The 23,334-nt window shown below is 36.8% G+C and overlaps 2 protein-coding genes across 2 annotated transcripts in view; both read left to right on the forward strand.

Annotated features, from left to right (window-relative positions):
• Positions 1 to 1,082: 1,082 nt before the first annotated feature.
• The window catches only part of LOC136971543 (uncharacterized), a 54,617-nt gene continuing 32,365 nt past the window's right edge, over positions 1,083 to 23,334 (forward strand). Inside the window, exon 1 of the mRNA XM_067266007.1 lies at positions 1,083 to 1,101. The gene's annotated coding sequence lies outside the window, so the exon portion shown is untranslated. The remainder of the gene's footprint in view (positions 1,102 to 23,334) is intronic.
• On the forward strand, positions 1,765 to 23,254 carry LOC136971541 (uncharacterized). Its single transcript, XM_067266006.1, has 5 exons — positions 1,765 to 1,792; positions 18,864 to 19,173; positions 19,313 to 19,382; positions 20,103 to 20,159; positions 22,299 to 23,254. Exons 2-5 carry the CDS (start codon positions 18,868 to 18,870, stop codon positions 23,099 to 23,101), a joined length of 1,236 nt encoding a protein of 411 aa, XP_067122107.1. The 5' UTR covers positions 1,765 to 1,792; positions 18,864 to 18,867; the 3' UTR covers positions 23,102 to 23,254.

Here is a 23,334-nt window from a genome sequence, read left to right on the forward strand (position 1 = left end):
ATTTCTTATAGATTAGAAGAAAACAATAAACTCCTTAAATTATTTAAGAAATTTAATTTTTACTTTCCCGGCTGTTATAACAGGGAAAATATGGTTATTGTATGGATGTTACTGTGTAAGGGACACCCAGTTTGAAGCTTAATACTTGTCGAAAATTTCTGAAATTTTGCAAAAAGATTTTCATATTATTGGGCTTTTTGCAATTGAATTTCGGTCGTTAAAAATACAGGTGGTGGGAAGATCGTGTGTATCTCCAGTTGGGTCGGACTTAATGACGATTTTACTCATTATTAGCATTTACAATTTTTTTTTTTTTTTATAAAATTCATTTTTACGTGCAAAGTTATAATAATGTCGTGTTAATTTGCATAAATATAGAAGAAGAATATTACAAATTTTATGATTAATTTTCTTTACTTTTGAACGGTGAAATACGTTACTTTAATCATATTTATAATTGGTTTCCTGTCTTATTTCCTCGGTACAATATAACTTCCCAAAGGATATTTTTTAAACAAAATTTTATTTGAGAAGTTACTTTTAGTTTAAGAATAAATTAACTTAATAATATAGCTGATGTAACGTTATGTTTATGTATTTATTTATTTATTTCCAGAAACAATCTTAAATGTCCTAATTATACCGACTGTGACTGATTAATTTTATAAAGAAGATAATGACAATTAAAATTGTATTATTTAGCAAAAACAATTTACAGTAAAATCTGGTTAATTCGAACTCAGAAGAGCAGCTTAAACAGTTCAATTTAAAAAAAGAGATCATTTATTAATGATACAGAAAAGAAAAAAACATTTTAATCGAGAATAATTAATTAATAAATTAATACGATAATTAATCAAGGAGTAATACGAAACAAAGGCTGCGTATATACAAAGGCCCCACCATAAACCATGACTAAAAGGCGCCAAATATTCCTAATCGGGTGCCAACTGATTGGAAATGTTTTTAAATTTCGAGTCAATATTTCCTTCAAATGAAGTCCTTATCAGAAATACAAAACTAGCGGAAATCGGTGATTAGGTCAGTTAAAATTGGAAGTAGAAGTGGAAAGTGTCGAAGTTTAAACAGGAAACAAAGTTGGTAAGTATTCGTTTTAAATAAAACGATTTTATAAATTCGATCGAAATAAATATTTTTCGAGTCTTTCCAGCTTGTTTTTTTATGATAAAACAATTATATTTATTAAATTTTAAACGTATGAAAGAAATATCATTGTTACAGGATGGGTTTACTACTAAATTTAAATTGATTTGTTTCATAAAAGGAAATATATTGTTGTTAGTAGAGATATTTCTTGTTGCTTTCTAAGGCTTAGTCACAGTAAAAGTGTAACAGCGTGATTTTTTTACGACTTTCTTTCATTAATAATACGATTAGACGTTACCGTTGTTGTTAATTAGTCGAATTACGCCCTGTAATTTCGTGCTAATTTATATCAGTGTTTTCTAATTTGTGGGACTCGAGATTATTGCAAGGAGGCGTGCAGCTTTTACCAAATTATCATTTTTTGAATAAAAACAAACCAAAAAAAGTCAAATCGATGACAAAAAATAAATCATCAAATCGGTTATGTTTAATGTGAATTAGGCATGACCCTCGTCCGAACGACTCAGATACACGAATTCTAAAAAATCTATAATACTCTTGCTGAAACATCTTGACAATTGTCGAGCCCCGGCGTATAATATAAAATATAAAGACAGTGTATAAACTGACTGTTACGAAAATTGAGGAAGGCAAAACAATTTTTTCTGAAAAACAGGAGGCAAAGGTATGGAACGTTTGAAAACAACTGATTTATATAGTTATGTGTATTTGTATCACCTATCCTTGTTAACAGACTAGAAAACACCTTCGTTATATTCGTAGTTTTATTTTAATCTTATTACGTTAACGCTGGGATCTTATGAATCGATACGCTAAATTTAGTAGAATGTGCTTATTGTGATCAGGGTTATTGTTGCCAGGATCGAAACTTATATATTTTAATACGAATTAATTGTGATGCGACGTCCGAGAGCTCTTAAAAGTTAAAATCATTTTTCTAATTCATAAACTAAAAAATGAAGTTTTATTCAATGCTTTAAAATAAAACATAATTTAACACATTAGCACAAATCACTAGGTGACCAGGAGAATTATCTAAAATTAATGAAATAATAAATTCATGATTTATAAAGCCAAATAAATTGCACGTGTTTTGATATTGCCAGTCCGAATTTACTCGATCGGGAAATTTTTATCTAAGTAATCGAAAACGCACTAAAAGACTCATACTCATACTCATTAACAGGGGGTGAAGGCTCAGGTCTACTCAACTGGTATTGCCCGAGTGTGAAAGGAGAGATAGATTAAGAGCATAGTAGAAGGTCGGAGGTGAAGGAGAAGTGAGATAGAAAATGGGATGAAAAGGGGGAGCCTCATGGCTCGCACCGGGAAATATAATTAATTACAATCAAAATAATTTTATAGAAAAAGTTTTATGCAGTGTGATACAAATGGCGCCTTGCAAAGGGCAAAGTAGGGTTATCAAATAGGAATAAGAGGACATGATTGACAAAAGAACAGATACATCACTTTCCGACAAACTCCATTTTACAGTAGGCCGGTCAAAACCGATTTACAGAAACCCCGACAAAAAGACGCCACGCCCAAGGGAAATAGCCCGGGCAGTGGGGCCACCAGAAGATGAGGCAGAATACAAACTTCATGCAGATGAACTTGCAGTGGTCCCGGCCAGAGTTAAGTACGACGATGTAGAGGCGGTGTCGGGCTGGTTTGCGGTAATGCCGGAGTAGGTCATAAGAGGGAGGTTGCTAACAGAGTCTTTAAAAGAGTTATAAAGTTTTCTGGATGCAATGAAAACGTTAAGCCTACATGGCCAATGGTGGCCGTCAGCATACACAATTTTACGTAGGAGTTGGCGGGCTATTGAATATTTAGGGCAGGTGAAAATTTGGTGAAAAAATTCGTCATTTTCCTTTATGCTGCATGTGCAGTTTGGGTCACATTTGTTGAAGAAACGGTGCAGATAGGCCCGAAAATTGCCATGGACCGTTAGGATCTGCGTGATGGCATGATTTGTATGGAGAAAATTGTTCTTTATTTGATCATCAATCCGGGGGATGAATTCGTGCGTTAGCCTTCCAGTGTGGCTACTTTTCCACTCCTCCTGCCATTTCTCTATGACGATGTTGTTCATAGTACTATTGATAGTTGAGGAAGGGATAGCATTATAGTTACACTTATTTGTGATTTTGTGGGCCTTCTTTGCCAGATCATCTGCTTTATCATTCCCATAGATATTAGAATTTCCCTTAATCCAGATAAGATTTATTGTCATAGAGATACTAAGGTTTTCCAAAATTTGTAGACTATTATTAATAATTGGCAACTTTTTGTTATTGTTCTTTATTTGGTGGAGAGCAGTGCGGCTGTCTGTATTGATGTTGATGGTAGTGCCTTTTAGGTTGTGGTGATTCTTTTTAACGTAGATTAAAGAAGTCAGGATTGCTAACGATTCCGTTTGGTTAATTGAGCAGTGATTGTTGAGTGTGAGTGCTGACTGCTAGTAGGTATGACTGTTGTTGTCCTTGACATAGGCTCTGACCGCCTTTTCGGTCTTGGAGCCATCTGTATAAAAGTTTATAACTTTTGGTGGTACCTGGTGATTAAGGTAGATGTTACTGTTTAAAATGGTAGCTGGGTGAGTAGAGTTGGGATGATTGTTTACATCAATACCCCAATCGATCACATTCTTGACAAGATTATGGATGCTATCCGGGAGCTTGAGGACCGCAGTGAGCCTTTGAAACTGGGAGGGTGAGATAGAGCTGTTGTTGAGTTTATAGGAGGTTTTTGACATACTTAACTAAGATAACCAGGTGGATGGGTTCGAGTCCGGCAATGACGAGCATCGCGTCTGTCGGTGCCGTCCGATATGCCTTGGTGATGGAGATGGCTGCAACTCGCTGAGCTAAGAGAATTTTTCTTTTTACGTGGTCTTTAGTGACAGCGTACCTCCATTTTTCGCTGCCATTGGTCAAGATCGGTTCTATCGCTCCCTTATATATTAAGTGGCTGTTCCTGTTGTTTATCCCCCAGTAATTTCTGGCAATACTCCTCACGGAGTGGTTTATTTTGGTTGCTTTATTATAGGTGTAGGGAGAATGTTTTTTCCAGGTTAATTTTGGGTCGAAAATTATGCCGAGATACTTTATTTTATCCATACACTGTATGCGTTTGTTCATGATCCGGATAGTTGGCCTCTTTTTCAGTGGGATTCCTTTAGGGAAAACCATACAATTACATTTATTAAGGTTTATGATCAGTTTGTTTTCCTGGCTCCACTTAAGGATAGCCTGGAAGAGTTTGTTGGTATAGCTCTGGAAGATCTCTTGGTTCTGGTGAGAGAGAAGAATAACCGTTTCGTCCGCGTAGCCTTGGATGTATGGGTTTCCTTCGAAGGTGGAGCTGTTAGTTATCTCAAGGAGGCCATTATACAAAATGTTCCAGAGGATAGGGCCAGATTTGGACCCCTGCGGGCAGCCCCTTGTGATTTCGGTCTGTCAGCGGACTTGCCCTGAATCAATAGCTGATGCTGTCCTTTCAAGTAGCTATTGAGGAGCCCGTAGATGTTTGCCGGGCACTTAAGATAGGCCAAATTGGATAAAATGGCCGGCCACCACGCATGATCGAAGGTCCCCTTAAAATCGATGGAAACCATTATGGTGTGCTTCGTTTTCTCTCTTGCAGTACGAACATAATCCAATATTGTACCGATGGCTTGGTGAGCGCTTTTATTTTTTCGAAAACCAAATTGGGCCTGATGAAGGGCCTTTACCTTCTCTAGATGATGTAGAATTCGTCCTCCCATCAGGGCATCCAATACCTTACCCAATATCGCCAAGAGAGAGATTGGGCGGTAGTTGGAGGGTTCTGTGGGAGTGGCTTCAGTATTCTTCCTAATTAGTCTGATATGCGCCTCTTTCCAGACTTTTGGAAAGTAGTGCAAATCCAGACACTTATTGAATAAGACAAGGAAGAAGGTGGGGATTGCTGAGTAGGCATGTTGTGCCATATTCCAAGTGATGTTGTCACTCCCTGGAGCCTTGCATTTTTATCCTTTGAAATTCTCGAGTTATCTTGTCCGGGGTGAACGGCCTGTCATCTTCTGTTGGGTGATTGTTTTGGCTATGGTTTCTAGTATTTTTATGAATCATGTTGTCGGTTTCGGCCTCATCCTTTGGGAATAGGTCATTGAAGATGTCCTTGTAGGTGTCTTCAATGCTGGTGGCCTGACTATACGGCTTAATGAGAGAGGATGGAGGAGTGAGTGTTTTTTTCTTTTTGACCACGGTGTAGAACGGAATGAACCAAGAGCCCGAGGTATTGGACGCTGTGCAAAACTTTTTCCAAGAAGTTTTACGGGAGTTGTTAATGAGAGTTTTATACTCTTTGAAGATGGTTTCGTATTCCTCTTTCCTAAGCTGTTTTAAAGTTATGTCATGAGTGTTGTTGTATCTCTTCCTAGCCTGCCTTACCTGCTTACGCTTGGAAGTAAGGTCTTGGTTCCACCAGGAAACGGAGGGCTTGCAGACTTTGACCTGCGTAAAGCAATGATAAGCATTCCTGATGGTATCTTGTAGGTTGTAATCTAAGTCATCTAAGTAATCTAAGTGTAATCTAAGTAGGTTGCAATCTAAGTCTTGAGGGGAATTAATATTAATTAGGCCGGTAGGATCCCAGAGACGTTTAATTAAGTTCTCATAGTTATCCCAGTTTGTCTGGTTCACTATCTGGTAGTTTACAGGGCAGTCATATCCTTGTATGGTAGTCAGAATATAGGCATGGTCGCTAGCCGATGTATCCTTGAGAGTACGGCAGTTTATTTCTATGTTGTTGAGTTTATTATTGCCCAAGCAGATATCTATCCAACTTTCTTCATTTGAACTAAAGAAAGTGGGTAGCGGGCTGCTCTTAAGCGATTGCAGGAGCAGCGATTGCAGCTCAGTCATCAGCTCGCAGACAGCCAACCCCCTTGGGTCCTCGAATGGACTGAACCAGATGTGGAATTTAACATTAAAGTCTCCGCATATTAGGGCAGAATGTAGGGGGAGATTTTCAATGGCTTCTTTGATGTCCTGAAGGGTTGGGTTTATATCATCCGAAGGAGGGCAGTAAACACAGATAATAATGCAGCTTAGTGGAGTTCATATTAACACTGATGGTGATGATGCTGTCGGTACAGAGATTAGAAATCGGGTGGCATGTGAGGTTCTTATTATTAATCAAGAAGCCTGCGCGAATTGGGTTATTGTCTTTTTTATGGGTTATAATGTGACCTTGCCCAAGCATGGATATCTTATTATTATAAATATAGGTTCCTGAAACACCAAGATGTCAATGTTTTTATCAGCCATGAAATGGATAGCTTCAGAAGAAGAAGCCTTACATTTCTGGGGATTTATTTGTAAAATGTTGAGTCGCCTTTTAGTACTGCTGCTGTTGTTTCCTTGCGAAGAGGCCATTGGGGTGGTAGTCGTTGCTTTATTACGATGGTTTCTGGGTGTATTATTCATAATGGGTGTTATTAACTTGATAGGTCTTGTATCTTCTTAGTATGGGGCAGTGTTTGTCGAAAGCATAATGATCTATTTCAATAGTTTTGTGGTCTAGTACCGATTTATTAAAGTTGACACAATTTATGCATTCGGGGTTTCTTTTCAGATTAGGACAGTCTTTAAATTGATGTTTTTTTGTGCAGTGACTGCATATCTATTTTTCTTCGCAACGGTATGAAGTGTGGCCAAATCCTGCACAATTAAAACATCTAGTGGGAAAGATGTAATCGTCTATTTGTAGGGAGCTCCTTCCTACAAAAAGCCTTTCGTGGTGCATCATGGCATTTCTGATCATTAGGTGAACAGTTAGTATAGTATGTTTTGCATGTTGATTGCCTCTCGGATTGAAGCTGTTGGTAACTTGTATTTCTCTATGGTATTCTTCCTCTGATAGTATTTGCTGCAGGAATGGATTCTGTTGGTATATTTCATTAATAAGCTCAGTATCCTTAGTATCCGAAGGGACATTAAAAGGTATGAGTTTTGGGAGTTTCTTGTTCCGTCGTTCTGTTATCCTCAGCTTTTTTGACAGGATTGGGTTGTTTTGTATGGATTGTTGCAAAGAATGGATGTCCTCTTTGTCCTGGACATGGATATCAAGGTCCCCACTAGGCAGAAGTCTTACCCTGTTTACCCCGATTCCCAGCTGGCAAGGATTAATGTGTTCCTGAACCATTTTCATGGTTTCTTCTGGAATGGGTATAGGTTCATCTTGTTGAGTTTTTACAGATAAGATTATGCTATGCCCAGCTTTTTTAGGGTTTTCCTTACCTTCAAATTTAGTAGTGTTTGCAGAGATGAATTTTGTTGTTGTACTTAGCTGTCTTGGATTTTTCTTGAGAGTATCAGCATTAGGGATTGCAATCCAGCAGTGTTTTGAATCCAGCTGGATTTTTGCTGGATTGAAATAATTCCAGCTGGATCCAGCGCGGATCCAGCGTGGATGTATTTTTGGTGCAATGAAGTGTTATCTGTCTATCTATCTATCCTGCAATTTATGTTTTTTTTAATGAAATAAAACATTTTTTAAAAATACTTAAAAAGCTTTTATTATTTAGACTGGTCACTATAAATCAGTAAAACTTTTTACACATTTAGGTAGTAAACTTAACATTGGTTCGGTTTAACACTTGAGATAGAGATAATTAACTTTAAATGTTTAGTTAGATTATAATTATAATGTAATCTTTAAGTTAAATGATAGCAAAGGTAATTCTACTGATTAATTTATATTACCGTATTTTACGGACTATAAGACGCTACGGATTATAAGACGCACCTTAATTTTTAAGCAATTTAAAAAAAAACACCTATAAGACGCTACGGACTATAAGACGCACCTGAATTTTGGAGGCAATTTTTCGAAGAAAAAAATGCGTCTTATAGTCCGTAAAATACGGTAATATATTATAATAATGTAAGGACGGATAATCAGTGGCTAAGTGGCTATCAGTCTTACCAGTTTTCATATATAGGCTCTACATATTAGTCTGTAGTTATTTATAAGTATATAAAACTATGTACTGGAAGTAGAATAAGTTAAATAAACTACACCTTTATCAATCCAGCAAAATTTAATAAAATAATAACGTTTTCAATCGTTTTTAACGATCTTCCTCGGTTACAAAAAAAAAAAAAAAATACAATATTAAATATAGAACATAAAATGTGTTCGGAATAAATATAAAAATTAACGGAAAACGCCCAAACGGACAAAATATAGATAAATAAACAAAATAAATAGCGGAAAAAATATATACAGGGTGTTTTTTTTAAACTGACGGTACTCAGAAACATCTGTAGTGCAATCTAGCAGCCAGACTGTCGCCAAATTTGGGAGAGTGACTAAGGATGACATGGAAAAGAGATTCCGCGAAGAAAAAAAGTAGTACCTAAATTCGCCGGTAGAGGAGGATTTGGCGCTGTTGTAGCGAAAAAGCTTCCAGCATTTCACTGAAGAAAGGGTCATCAGTCGCTTTTTTCCACTTGCATGGCCGCCTCGCTCCCCGGATCTAACCCCATGTTACTTTTTCCTGTGGGGTTACTTAAATTCCAAGGTCTATCTTGGTAGTGTCCCAAACTCGATGACTTTGAAGGACAACATTTCTCGAACTGTGATGAACATTCCTGCGGACATGTTACGTTCGGCCATAGAGAACACGGTGTTCAGGATGCAATGAGTTGTCCAACAGGATGGTGATCACATTGAAGAGAGAAGGTTATTTGCTGATTAATTAAACTTTCGTTATTACACTGAAACCTCTGTCTGATTATTCATTCGTGTGTTTGTTAATTGCAGCTGGATTTTATGCAGATTCTTAGCTGTTTTGCTACAACAGCGCCAAATCCACCCCTACCGGAAAATTTGGGTACTACTTTTTTCTTCGCGGAATCTCTTTCCCATGTCGTCCTTAGTCACTCTTCCAAATTTGGCGACAGTCCGGCTGTTAGATTGCTCTACAGATGTCTCTGAGTACCGTCAGTTTAAAAAAAGAAACACCCTGTATATAAGATCCAACGAAACCAGCATTGTCCGTTAATAACATTAATGTAAAAGGATCTCCACATGGTAGACAATGAGTTCGCATCTCTATGGTTTATACATATATGGCGCACATGACAACTGGTTTATACAACCAGTTGTCATGTGCGCCTTGCAGATTTCCAATCTCTCAAGATGTTTGACCGTTTGCCTATTCCTCGTCGTTTCTATAATTGCCGCTCGATCCCATTGGACGTTAACATCCTTCTGTTTTGCGTATGCTGCCAGCGCAGTGTTGTCAAGGTTCTTACTGATTGTATGTTTGTGCTCTTGAGCCTTTGTTTTAAACTGCGCATCGTTGCACCCACATAAACAAGCTTGGAATTGAAACGTTGGTTGTGTAAAGACACCGAATATATACCCGTTGTTGAATTCCGATCCTCTTTCTTTTTATCGTTTCTTAAAAGTTTGAAAACAGTGGGATTACGTCGGTATACAATACGAAAATTATTAGACCTGGCAGTACATCTATGTATCTTGTTTAAAAATGGAATGTAATTAAGCACTATTCTTTTTACATTTATTCCAAACACATTTTATGTTTTATAGTTAATGTTGTATTTTTTTTGTAACTGAGGAAGATCGTTAAAGCGATTGAATACATTATTATTTTATTAAATTTTGTTGGATTGATTAAGGTATAGTTTATTTATGAGTAATTTAATTATTAGTGTTAGTAAAGTAGTGAGTAAGTAATTAGTAGCAGTCTAGTAGTTAGCAAAGCGGCAACGCGACGACGTAGACTTTTGCGCAATTATTTAGAAACTTAATTGAGTATTTGCGGATCCGCAGCGCTGGATCCAGCACCAAGTGCTGGATCCAGCAGGCCGAAGAATGCGCTGGATCCAGCTGGATTGCTGGATGAGGGATCCAGCAATTGCAATCCCTAATCAGCATATGTCTCTTTGACAGGTCCTGTGCAGGCTGCCTGTTGTTTAGTCCTTTCTCTCAAGGCTAATACCATGCCAAAAATCTGGTTGGCTGCCGCGTGCATCTGTATCGCGGCATTACGCGCAGCTTTACGATCTGCCACTCTGACTGCTACAGCACTGTCCATGTTCAGAGAGGCAATAATCGTGCCTAAGTTGTCATTAATACCCGAAATAAGGTCTTCCTCAACAAAGCTATTATTCAGACTTTTCTCCATATTAGGGTTTGGAGAGTCAGCCATGTGGCTTGGGAGAAACCGATCGGCTTAAAGAAAATGCCAGTAACCAAAAAGCCGGAATGCCTGTACGAAGTGCAGAGCACGTAGAAAACCGAGCTCTGCGCACCGATAAAAAAGGGAGACAGGGAACAGTAAGATTCCGTGAATAACCCCGAACCGCCAGTCGGCTAAGCACTTGACTCCCGACACGAACCAAAAGTAACACAGATGGAAAGGGGAAGCAGAATCAAAGCTTCGTCAAAAAAAAATTGCCAATTTGACAGAAGCGGGAGCCACAGAAGGACCGACGCCGAGCGGCTTTAACCGCGCCAATCGGCGAAAGCAACTGTTAGGAGAAGGACCGCAACAGCGTGATAAGGTCAATGACCTTTAGCTCCGTTGTTTCGAGCGAAACTAAAAAATCTCGTAAAAACAGAACTAAAAGAGAATCCAAGTTGTAAATTGTAACACAGGTTTAGACGGGTTCCCTTAAAGAACCACCCAAGTTTGAACGGCGTCGGAAGCCCGACAAGCCCGCAAGACGGCTCGATTGGGGAAAAGTTACGGACGGAATAAGTCGAGAACGGCTCTACGCAAAAGAATGCGAGACACCGTTGTAAACAGCGTAAGAGCCCGAAAAAAACGATAGAAAAGAAGCCCACTCACCGGTGAAAAACACCCGGGAACAGCCGGCGGAAATCCAAAAGTTTCCGAGGCCCGTAACTTTTATGGAAAAAATCAGATCCGTAAAAGCGAGAAACCGATCGAAAGCAGGCGACAAGACGAATCCAACGATGTATAATAATCCTCGGATTGAGAGAACGTGGTTGCCGTGGCTACTACCGTCGGGTGTTTCGTGGGCTCCTGCTTCGATTGACTCTGCGGATAAACTTTGGATTTACTGGTGTTAACTTACATTACGTTGGAATACTGATCAATTGAGGATCACAAAATCGTTTTCATCATTGAAATCAGAGCAACGGTTCAGGATAATTAGCGATTTTGGCCGTCGCGGTCTTTACCGCTTCACGGAGGTCTCGTGAGTCTTTTGCTTTGACTTAAACCTGTTGTTTATTTATTTATTTTTCCAGTTTTCCTAGTTTTTTAGTTCTATTTATTTACTCTAGAATTGCTTTTCTCATGTTTACTTCCATTTTGTTAAAATTGGAGATTTTAGCGCTTTTAATCGATAAATTATCTTTCTCTCTTGACCGTTATAACGGTTTTGTAACGGTCATTTTGATTTTCAATTCGCTTGGTAAAGTGAATTATGTTGTTTACTAGGCATAATTAGACGGTTTTAAATGTTCTTTTCTTTTATTTTGTTTTTTTTTATTTTATGACCCTTTCTCGTAATAATGCAATTCGCATAGGTTCAATTCATTTTAACATGTTTAACTTCTTAAGCGATCACGATCGAGAGGGCTCAATGACCCTAGTCGCTAGTTTGTAAGTTGTTACTCAGTTTGTTTCTGTCTCCGCCGACTTGATTTTATTCTGAGCACTCAAGTGAGGATTTTCGTTTTCTCGGCCACTCAAACTGGTTTTCTTCGATCATCCGACTCATTTCCGGTTCCAGGTCGCTGAGCCGGGGTTTATTTATTATTTATAATGGGACGCTCCGGACTCTTGGGCAGGCAGCGATCGGGTGTTCTTTTGCCAAGATCGTTGGTTTACTGCCCCCAAATTATCTTGGGGCTGTGTAGCTTCTATTAACCACAAAATACGACTGCGGTTCCGTCGTAAAGTGGGTCGATCGACTACTACGGCGTGGAGTCCAACTCTTTTATTCTAGCGGTCTTAGTTGGAGACCGATCACACTAGTCCTCTTTAGGCTTCGGCTTTCGACTTTTTACTTTTATATTCAGGCGTTTTATTGTTTTATTCTTGGACAACTCGTGTTGTTTCCGGGCACCCGAGGATCTCTAGGGTGCTTCTCGTGTCACTGGTTGGCCATTCGCGGGTAGGACAAGAACATTTTAGTTAGGGAAGGGTACTTGATTCCGGAACCATTTGGGCATACTATAGACAGGAAGTAGCCACTGTGACTTTGAACTGTGTTTTTTGGAATCAACGATACAGAAATTAAACATGGCACATGCAACCGTCCCGATAGAAAATCTAGAAGAGACTATTTTAAAGGAAGCAGGACAGAGAATGGGTCGAATTCTCGATTTATGTCCTGAACTCACCATCTCTTCCATCAAAAAAAGAAAAGAAAGAAGAGAAATTCGAGAAAACGTTACAAAGCTATTCGGAGCACTGAACCAGATGATCGGAATCATCAAAGAGCTCAGAAATAGCAAAAGCACACAACAGGACAAAACGGAGATGATCACGACGTACGCCGAGATTTTAAAACAAGGAGCAAAACCAAGTAATAATACTAGAACAATTAGTAAAACAATAAACAAGAAAATAAACAGCGAGGGAATGGGAGGCAATCACGCACTCCTTCTGTATCCAACACAAAAAGAAGACGGAACACAGCCTGACATGGGAAAGATAACAGAAGAAGTGATGAACAAAGTACAACCACACAAGCTGAGGATAAGCGTTAAGTCAATTAAGAAGATAGGAGGAAACGGGGTGTGCGTGAGAGTGGGCAGTGAAGATGATGGAGTAAAATTGAAAGAAGCAATAGATGGAATTCGAGAAGTAAACGAACACATAAAGTGCAAACTCTCAACAGGGAGAAGACCTAGATTAATATTGTTAAACATCCCGAACACTGTAGAAGATGAAGAAATAGTGGAAATGCTGTATGAACAAAACGACAGCTGCAACTCGATCTCAAAAGAAGAATTCCTAGCAAACACTAAAATCAATACTACATTTAATAAAGGACGAATCAAACCAAACTGCAGACATGTAGTGATTTCCGTTTTACCAAAAATAAGAGGCACCCTGATAGCACAAAAATATGTCGCAATATCCTGGGCAAACGTTAGAATTGATGACTTCATTCCGATAACACGTTGCTACAGGTGTTGTGGCTATAATCATCTTGCCAAAGATTGTGAGGATGGCCAAAAATGCTCGCACTGCTCAAAAGGACATAAATACAGAGATTGTAAGAAAATGGATAAACCCCCAACATGTGCGAACTGTAGAAAAGCGAATAAAGAACTTCCCGAAGGTAAAAGATGTTCAACCGAGCATAATGCGCTAAGTGGAGAATGTCCAGTGACACGGAAAGTAAAAACATAAGTAATCAACAGAATCGACTATGGACTGTAAACTGATAAACGACCACACTCAGTATTATCTGCGAAACACAGATGACATTAGCATTGACACACAGGAAATCAAGAAAAATAACAAGAAAAATAATAACCACTCAGTGGACACCCACAGGCAAACCGAACAGAGACAAGGAGCCAACGATCTATATCGCACAACCATAAAAATTATACAGATAAATGCACAGAAAAGCAAATCTGCTTGTTCTCTAATAACACAAACTGCAAATGAGCTGAACGTAGATCTAATAGCCATACAAGAACCATATACAATTAATAACAACATAGTGCGATTTGGAAACTGGAGAATTTTACAGACCCACAATAAAACAAGACCCAAAAGTGGTATAATAATTAGAAATGAGAACATCGAACTGGCAATGATTCCGCAATTATCTAACGAAAAATTTACTACTGCAGTAATATATCAAAAACCACAGATATACATAATAAACGCTTATCTCTCCCCGGATGAGGACGATGACACCTGTGTCAGTGAACTAGAGGAAATTATAAGGAAAATTGACAACAATAATATAATAATAATGGGGGATATAAATGCTAAATCGCATATTTGGTTCAACCCCCGAGAGGACAGAAGAGGAAGAATGATCTCTGATATCATGGACGAACACAAGCTGATTTCTGTCAATATGACCACTATACCTACCTTTTACACTGCCTACGCTGAAGGCTGGATCGATATAGTTTTCACCACGGAGGAACTGGAGCATAACATACTAAACTGCGAAACTCTCATGCGGCCCTCGGGAAGTGACTATCGCTATCTCCTAACTGAAATAAACAACTTTCATATTGGCACAAAGACCACTGGGAAAAAACCACGAAGAACAACAAACTGGGATCTTTTTAAAGAAATATTTGTCAGCAAGTGGAGACAATTTCAATTCCAACAGATAAACACAACTATAGACATGGACAATTATGTGACACATATCACCGAAGCACTACAAACAGCTGAGATACAATCAACCAGAATCAAAATTATCAACACCAACAAAACACCATGGTGGACCAACGACTTAGAAACACAGAAGAAAGAAGTCCGAAGACTAAGGAACAAAATGGTAAGAAACAGTAACGAGGACAGGCAGCAACAACTAAAGAACGAATATAGACAGGCATTAAAGAGATTTAAAAAACTAATAAACAAGACACGATCTAAGAGTTGGCGGGAGTTTTGTGGAAAGAGTCATACAAAAGACCCCTGGGACGTTCTCTTCCAAGTGGCTTTTCGGGGAAGGAAGAAAACGCATGTACCAGACATTACCAACGAGAATTTTGATCAAAACAACTTTGATATCACTCAGAATATAAAGACAATATTAGACCACCACTTCCCCAGCGACAACCCGGATACTGATACAGACATTCACAGGGAAATCAGAATCAATCACAATAGCTGTCACACCCATACAAATGACATTCCCTTTTCTTTTAGGGAAGTCCAGAAGGCTATATACACACTAAAGAATAACAAATCACCAGGATTGGATGGAATTTCAGCAGAAATAGTGAAGGCTGCATACACAGAAGTCCCAATTGCCTTCGTCCTTCTTTATAACAATTGTCTCAAAATAGGCTACTTCCCTGACAATTGGAAGATAGCAAACGTTAAATTTATTCCAAAAACAAAAAACGCAAACAGCCCTGAGCAATTCAGACCCATCAGTATATTACCAGTACTTGGGAAAATTTTGGATAGGCTAATAATAAACAGAATTTATTACCACCTCCAGAAAAATGACAAACTTAACGAACAGCAGTTTGGCTTTAGACAAGGACGGTCAACAATCCAAGCCGCCCTCCGGGTAAAAGACTTTATAACAAATGCGTGGGAGAAGGAAGAACACGCCATGATAATTTCCGTTGATTTTAAAAAACCATTCGACTACTTGTGGTGGCCGAGCGTATTTAAACGACTTAACAAGACAGAATGCCCTCCAAACATGCAAGAAATACTTAGGAATTATTTACATAACAGAAAAGCAGGCTACTTTTCTAATAACATCAACATTATAAAGCAGGTTACCAGAGGATGCCCACAGGGCTCGAGAAGTGGACCAGGCCCCTGGAACCTGGCATTCGACAGCCTGTTACAAGAATACGACCAAACAGCAAGAGCAAAGATACAGGCTTTTGCGGATGATGTTCTAATGATAGCGAACAAGAATTGCAACAGGCTAGCAGAGGAAGGAAACAGAGCCCTGGAGAAGATAAACAAGTGGAGTCAAACACATAAACTGGAAATAAATTATAGAAAATGTGAGCTCATGGTGTGTTCAAAAACATTAGGAAGAGGACAACTTAAAAAACAAATTGGCATATATATCAACGGAAACAGAATCAAAAATGTGAACGAGATGAGATACCTGGGCATCATTTTCGACAGGGCGCTCAGCTGGAAAGAACACATAAATAAAATCCACCAAAGAATGCTTGAGAAAAGCAACACACTCATGCAAATTTCTAGAAATGTCTGGGGCTTGAACCACCGGTCAGGAAGATTGATATACAGAACGGCGATCGAACCTGCAATCCTGTATGGAGTACAGGTGTGGGACGAATCAGCAAACAAAGTTGAAACGAAAAGAAAACTACGATCAATACAAAGGAAATTCATGGTAAACATTTGTAAGGCCTACAGAACGGCCCCAACGGATGCATTGTTGGTTCCAGCAAATATCTTACCAATAGACCTCAGGATCAAACAACTCGTATGGGAATGGTCCCTAATAAAGGAAGACGTTAACAGTTTAAACAGCAAAGAAATAGAAGACAAAATCAAGAAGGGAAAATTGCCATCGGACATTGGTGAACTCATTCAAAAAATAAAGGAAAACCAACTGGAAAAAGCAACGAAAAACATGGACACAATTAGACATCCAGCAGAAGAGATCAGTTATAAAGCAGACATAGAACAAACACATAACAACCAGGAAGAACAATGGAAAATTTTTACGGATGGATCAAAGAACGCAGAAGGCTCCGGAGCCGGAGTAGTTATATATGACCCAAAAAATTTTAAAACATATCAGGCGAGTTTAAAAATGGCTAAACATTGCACAATAACTCAAGCGGAGCTCTGGGCAGTCTTCAAGGCTTTGCAACACGTAGACAATAAACTCCAGAATTTTAAGGGACCAATAAAGGTTTACACAGATAGCAGAGTCGTAATCCACACACTGAGGAATCAAAACGGAAGGACACAACTGGTCAACGAACTTATTGAACTGGCCCAGAAATTAGGCAAAAATAAAATAATAAAATTCCAGTGGATCCCTGGACACAAGGGAAACGAGGGGAACGAGATGGCGGATAAGTTGGCAAAGAGAGCCGCATTAAAAAATCTCCCAACAACATATAAAAGAATACCGCTCAATATTATCAAGAACAAAATCAAAGAAATAGTCGAACAACAATGGCAGGAAGAGTGGGAACACTCCACAACTGGAAGAACCCTATACAGATTCATACCAACAACCAACAATAAACAAACATACAGACATCTGAGACCCAACTATGAGGTCACACAGTGTCTGCTAGGACATGGAAATTTCAACGCATATCTTTTCCGCTTCGGCAAAAAAAACAACGATAAGTGCGACACCGATACCGACAAAATAGATGATGTCTCCCACTATCTCTACGAATGTAGCAAATATGAACACCAACGAGAGAAATTCCAAGGACAGTGTGTTATAGCTGGATCTAATTGGCCACCAAAAGAGAGTGAATTGACTCAAAACAGAACCCTATATAGGCATCTTTGCAATTTCATTAAAGCAACCAGAAAGCTATCGTCACCAAAGGAAAGAAGAAGCGAAAACCATCGAAAAGATAACCCAATGAAGAGTAGACTGACACTGACATCTCAAGAAGAGACTTGCAGACATTCGGAATAGCATCTGGATCAATACAATAGAATTGATATTGCGTAAATAACGTAAATACTATTAAATGTTAAGCTTAAATTGTTTAAATGTTTACCTTGATAATCGCGTTGTTGGCAAAATAGCCACAATTGTAAAGTTTATGATTTTTGTATTCTAATTTTGCTATTTTGTTTTTTTAAATATCGCCGGGTTCAGGCGATTCATGTGATCCTCTCTGACTTCACCTTCTATCTTTCCCTTTACTCTCCGACTTTTATTCTTCGCTCCTTTCATTTCTTTAGGGCTAAGTCTGTCAGCAAGACAGACAGCTCTCTTAAACTTTACTCTAAATAAAAAAATAAAAAAAAATCCTCGGATTGATAAAAACCACGACGATGGAGCGAAGTAAGACGGGAGCCCATACACACACTCGTTCCTGATCAATCATCTCGTACTACAAAACTGTCCGATACGTTTCAAAAAACTGTCGATGAAGAAATGTTACAGAAGAAAATCGTAAGAAACTTATGACATCAAATCTCAACGTTTTGCAAATAAGCATTGTCTGAAATGGACTGAAATACAATGGTTTTGTTCTGCTTGCGCTAAATAACAACAAAGAAATTCTATTCAATGTCAAAATGCGAAAACGTTAAAACATTTACCTAACAATTGATATTTTGAGATGAAAAAAATTAAACGAAAACTTTCGTTTGGCGCAAAAAAACGTTAAAGTCGAAACTTGCAGCAATAAACAAAATTTCAGTATCAAATAAATACCAGCGTTAATGAAAACCACTGGTTCTCCCTGTATGTGTGTGTAATACGAAAATTGCTAATTTTACATTTTAGAAAAAATATTAAAAATAATATATATAGAAAGTTCTATAGTTATAAGGAGGGGCGAATTGCCCGTCCAAAAATTTGATATTATAGTACTGTGAGAAAATATATCTTACAGTCGGAAAATGACTAAATTATACAGCCAAAAACTATTACACGTCTCAGAAGGACCCAATTGTATGACTTTCTAAATAAATATAACATGTAATTAATTAATTTCTAAACTTTTGAAGTTTCTCATTAGCTTAATCAGCCATATTTTTATTAAAGCTTTTAAACACTTCGGTACTGTTATTTTAAATACAAAATAAAATGTGGAAGTACCATTCGAGGATTTTGTCACATACCCCTCGAAAATTAACGATTAGTGATGACACTGTCTTCATACATAAAACTTTCAGTTGTAAAATACACATTTTTCAGTGTAGAAATTTACATGGCTTTAAGTTTTATCTCGGGCAATTTATATATAATTTTATCTTTATATTTAATTTTTTCAGAAATGTATTTATTAATAATAGTTACATTTGTACCTTATCGTGATAATAGAAAAATGGAAAATAATAAAGAAAAAGACCATCGAATACAGATAAAAATACTCTATCTTCTGAACCTGCTGCTCTTTCTGTTTGTCCTCGTGTTCGTCATCATTTATTCACCTCGAAATTCTAATATTGGAATGGCTTCACCCGATATAGAAGAGAGCTCTATCGAATCCGAGAAAAATAAAAGAGAGAACGAAAACATCAATCATGACATTGCTCGTCGTCGAGTAAAAGTAAGAGAAATTTCTTCTAAAACTGAATGCGGAGAGAAAGACGAAGATGCAGTAACGCTGAACGGAAAATGCAGTATACAAGTAAGACTATAGTAAATTGTATTCTAAATATCACTTTAAAATAAAATGAAATAAGAAATTACTAGAAATGTAAGTAATTACAACATGAGAAAAGGGTTGTTATCTCTTTATTTATTTACATTTTTCTCTAATATTGTAGAAATCTGAACTTTGCGAGTATTGTCTTTCTGCAGAAGACATTTGTAAAAGGAACACAACAGAAACAGAAGGTCAGTACAATATATACATACATATTATCACATATTAGATATACAATAATTTAAACGTATAGAAATTTATAAATATAATAATTCAGTACACTGGATATTACAATGTTTATAGAATGAAAAGACATTCCTGCTCATGTCTATGATAGTCGAAATTATAAAAATATTCTGATAATTAAATCTTCTTGCTTTGTTTAAAAAAAATACAAATTTGAAGACAGAAAAAGTGGAAGAACAAAGGCAATTTTGTTTCTTTTATTTTTCTGTTTACTTTGTTTTCCTTGTTAACGTTCATTTGGCGTATATCAATAAGAAAAGATAAAGAAATGTACTAAATTAACTAACCTTTCCTTTCGTGCAATTTTTAATACATTTTGTTACAGTTTATGATTTTATATCCATCGATTAATCTTATAAAATGCTGATATTAGGGAATAACAAATTTCATTTAATGTTACCTATGGTTCCGAAATGGCGGATCGTCTCTGATTCCAGCAAACAGAAGAAAGGAAACAGTGGGGATGCACGTTCTAACCTAACCTAACCTATTCTAATAATTTGGTTGGCAATAATTGTGGTAATTTATTAGAATAGATTAGGTTAGGTTAGAACGTGCGTCCTTGCTATTTCCTTTCTTCTGTTTGCTGGAATGGACGAGCCGCCATTTTGGAACCATAGGTAACATTAACCCAAATATCTGATACACCGTGGTTTTTTTGACAGGAGAAGAAGAAAAAGAAAAAAATGCTTCTGATGAAAAGAAAAAACAAGAACGTAGAAGTAAGAAAAGTTATTATTTTATAATATATTTTTTTTTCTTTTCGGTTGTTTATTTGATAACTTTTTAATTTTTTATACATCTAATAAGATTTAGTAGAGTACAGTAAGAATATGGGTCGGTAATTAAGTATACTATCACATGTGTGTCATGTTTTCATTGTTCGGGAATAAAGAAGTTATGAAGAAGAAATTTTACTTTACTATAGGTTAGGGCAGTGTTTCCCAACCTTTTTTGTGCTATGCCTCACCTAAGTCTTTCTAAAATTCTTATGTTCCCCCCACATATACGTTGAACTCTTTTGGAAGATCTCTTGTCGTGTTTGTTGAAGTTTTTCTTGCACTTATTGCTGTTTACACTGTTTTATAGTAACCACGATAAAACCCCATCCTTTCATCAAAGTCTCTTGCACTTTCCAGTCGTCGCCAAACGCGATCTGAAACACACAACTCATGCCTGTCCACCTCGAGGTCTGGGCAAAGAATGTCTTTTCTCTTTCACCAGCCTAAGGGCCTCGTTCATCTCTTTGTTCTTAGTGGTTTCCAGAATTGTTAATCCTACCCAAGAAAAAAGGGTTATAAAGAAAAGGTCTAGAAGAAAAGGAAAACGAAGAACAAAGAAAACTAAAACTAACTAAAATCAATATTTACAATAAATATAGCGTACAGCGGCTATATAGTTAACTTTAACTCTGGACAAGTGCACTTTCGAATTGCCCCCCTTAACAATCGAATTGTCTCTCTGTGGGGCGTGGGCCCACGTTGAATAACACTGGGTTAGGGTATATTGTTATCTATTTCGTTTACTATTTCGAAGTAAAATAATCGTTAAGAATATAAATTTTTGGCATAATAGCTTTGTGTATAAGGAGCATTGACGTTAGATATTGAAGGTTAAAAGTCAAGAAATTGGGAGATGGAAAGAGAATCATACATGACATCTCGAGAGGGATCGAACTCGAAGGTTTCACTAATCATTATCATTTACAATTTTTGTTTATAAAACTTGCCACAACTCTCAAAATTAAGCCTTTTTTTACCTTATAATAATTAAAAATAATAAATGTTAACGATAAAATCTTATAACGCCAAACAATTTTATTTATTATAATTGATAATATAAAAGTTTTAGTAATTTTGAAACCATGTCGATAATTGTTTTGGTTTCTTAAACACTATGTAGTGCAAACACTCGAACACTTGGCAATCTTTACCTTAAGTTTATTCAATTTAGTTGAATGGGTTAATGTTACCTTAGGTGGCCAAGATGCCGGCATGTCTCCGATTCCAGGAAGGAAACGGTGGGACGCACGTTATAACCTAACTTAACCGAACCTATTTCTAATAACTTACCATAATTATTGGCAACAAAATTATTAGAATAGGATAGGTTAGGTTTGAACGTGCGTCCCACTGTTTCCTTGCTGCAATCAGATTCAAGCCGCCATCTTGGCTACCTAAGGTAACATTAACCGTTGATTGAATAAACTAAAGGTAAAGATTGCCAAGTGTTCGTCTGTTTGCACTATATAGTGTTTAAGAGACCGATATAAAAGTTATTTTGTAAGTAAAAATCGTAACATCAGAGAACTTAGGCAACTCGTTGCTAGATTTTTTAAAATTTAGTGTTCTAATTGATGGAGATATTCTAATTGATTAATTAGAAACAGCAGTTTATATAATTTATTATAAACAAATGAAATACCAATGTAAGTAGATATACAACAAGTAAATAGATCTTAAATTAAGTACTTTTTTACTTAAAGTTTTTCAAACTTTTCCCACTTTAAAAGCTCTAAATTATAGATGAATGTACGAAAATTGTGGGACTTTTCGGCAATATTTTTATATATGGGGACATTCAAAATTAAAAACAAGGAACGACGCGGAGTTAAGAATGTAGAGACCTGTCGTATCTTCAGTGGGATGACATTCAATGAAAATTTTATTCATTAGTGGCATTTACAATTTTTAAGAAGCTTATCTCTACTTTCAATATTAAGCCTTTCGCTTTTTTAAACAATTAAACTGATATCATATTGTGGTGATTGGAACTTGGAAGCTGATTGGAACATTTCAAATCTAAATTTTTATTATAAATATAAATAAATGTAAATATTGATTTGATATTTTTACTTTCAGATTGCATTCTCCACAACGTTACAGATTACCAGATTATTCCATTTCCAATATTTAATGTCAGCCAAAGGCTTGCTTTTGCACAATTTGAAGAGGATTCTGAAGGAAATCTAAACGTTTGGCTGAAGGAAAAAGATAAATCTGTTCTAAAAAAATATCGATTAAGTGAAAACGGAAGTTATGAAATTCTCAAGGAACTTGTTTTTCCTCACACAATGTCAAATTGGGGAATTCTATACAATGGAGTTTATTACGAGCGATTTGTATACAGTAAAAGTTTTAGTGATTACAGAAGTGATTACAGACACGCTATTATCAAATACGACATCGACTTCCTGCCCTGGGGTCTTAGTGGTTTGGTAGGAGATTTCATTTCTCGTATTCCACATTATGATTACCTGTATTTCTGCATAGACGAGGACAATATTTGGGTATTTAACCTTATAGATGTTCGTCTTCACGTGATTCACGAGGCGCTTCAAATCGATCCAGAAAATTTAGAAATTTTGTCTAAACAAACAGTTGATCCTGCAAATTGTCTGATGAGATTTGCATTTGTTGCTTATGGCAGGGTTTATTGCTTTGATGATTATAAAAACGAAAAGATTTATTTTTTGTCGGATAAAAGAGAAAATGAAGATCGATACGTCACAACAAATTTTGTTAGAGAAAAACATCTCATTGCTGTTAATCAGTTCTATAATTTCAAAGAACAACGTCTTTATGTACTTTACGAATCCTTCGATTCCATGAAGTATGTAATTCATAGATACAATTTACACTTTAATTGTTCGTCTGAAGAGTGAAAAGTTGCATCGATATGTGTATTACTTTGTTTTATTATACACTTTTCCATATAAAGTCGTTCCAATTGATTGATGTAATGAATAATTTTTATTTTAAATTTTTCATTTTTGTTGTATTCTTTGTACGAAATTTCAATAAATAGTTTATCTCTTTTCGTTTGTTTAAATTGAAAAAATCTGAATGGGGCCAAGTAATTGGTTTATTTTAGAATATATATTAAAGTAAAAAAGAA

Source organism: Centruroides vittatus, unplaced genomic scaffold (genome assembly GCF_030686945.1).
Source record: "Centruroides vittatus isolate TY-2023 unplaced genomic scaffold, ASM3068694v2 contig_260, whole genome shotgun sequence".
Lineage (NCBI taxonomy): Eukaryota > Metazoa > Arthropoda > Arachnida > Scorpiones > Buthidae > Centruroides > Centruroides vittatus.

Coding starts and splice junctions, on each gene's coding strand:
- LOC136971541 (XM_067266006.1), top strand. CDS start 18,868: ATGGAAAATAATAAAGAAAAAGACCATCGAATACAGATAAAAATACTC. Junction 19,383..20,102: donor GAACACAACAGAAACAGAAG/GTCAGTACAATA, acceptor TTTTTTTGACAG/GAGAAGAAGAAAAAGAAAAA. Junction 20,160..22,298: donor GAAAAAACAAGAACGTAGAA/GTAAGAAAAGTT, acceptor TTTTACTTTCAG/ATTGCATTCTCCACAACGTT.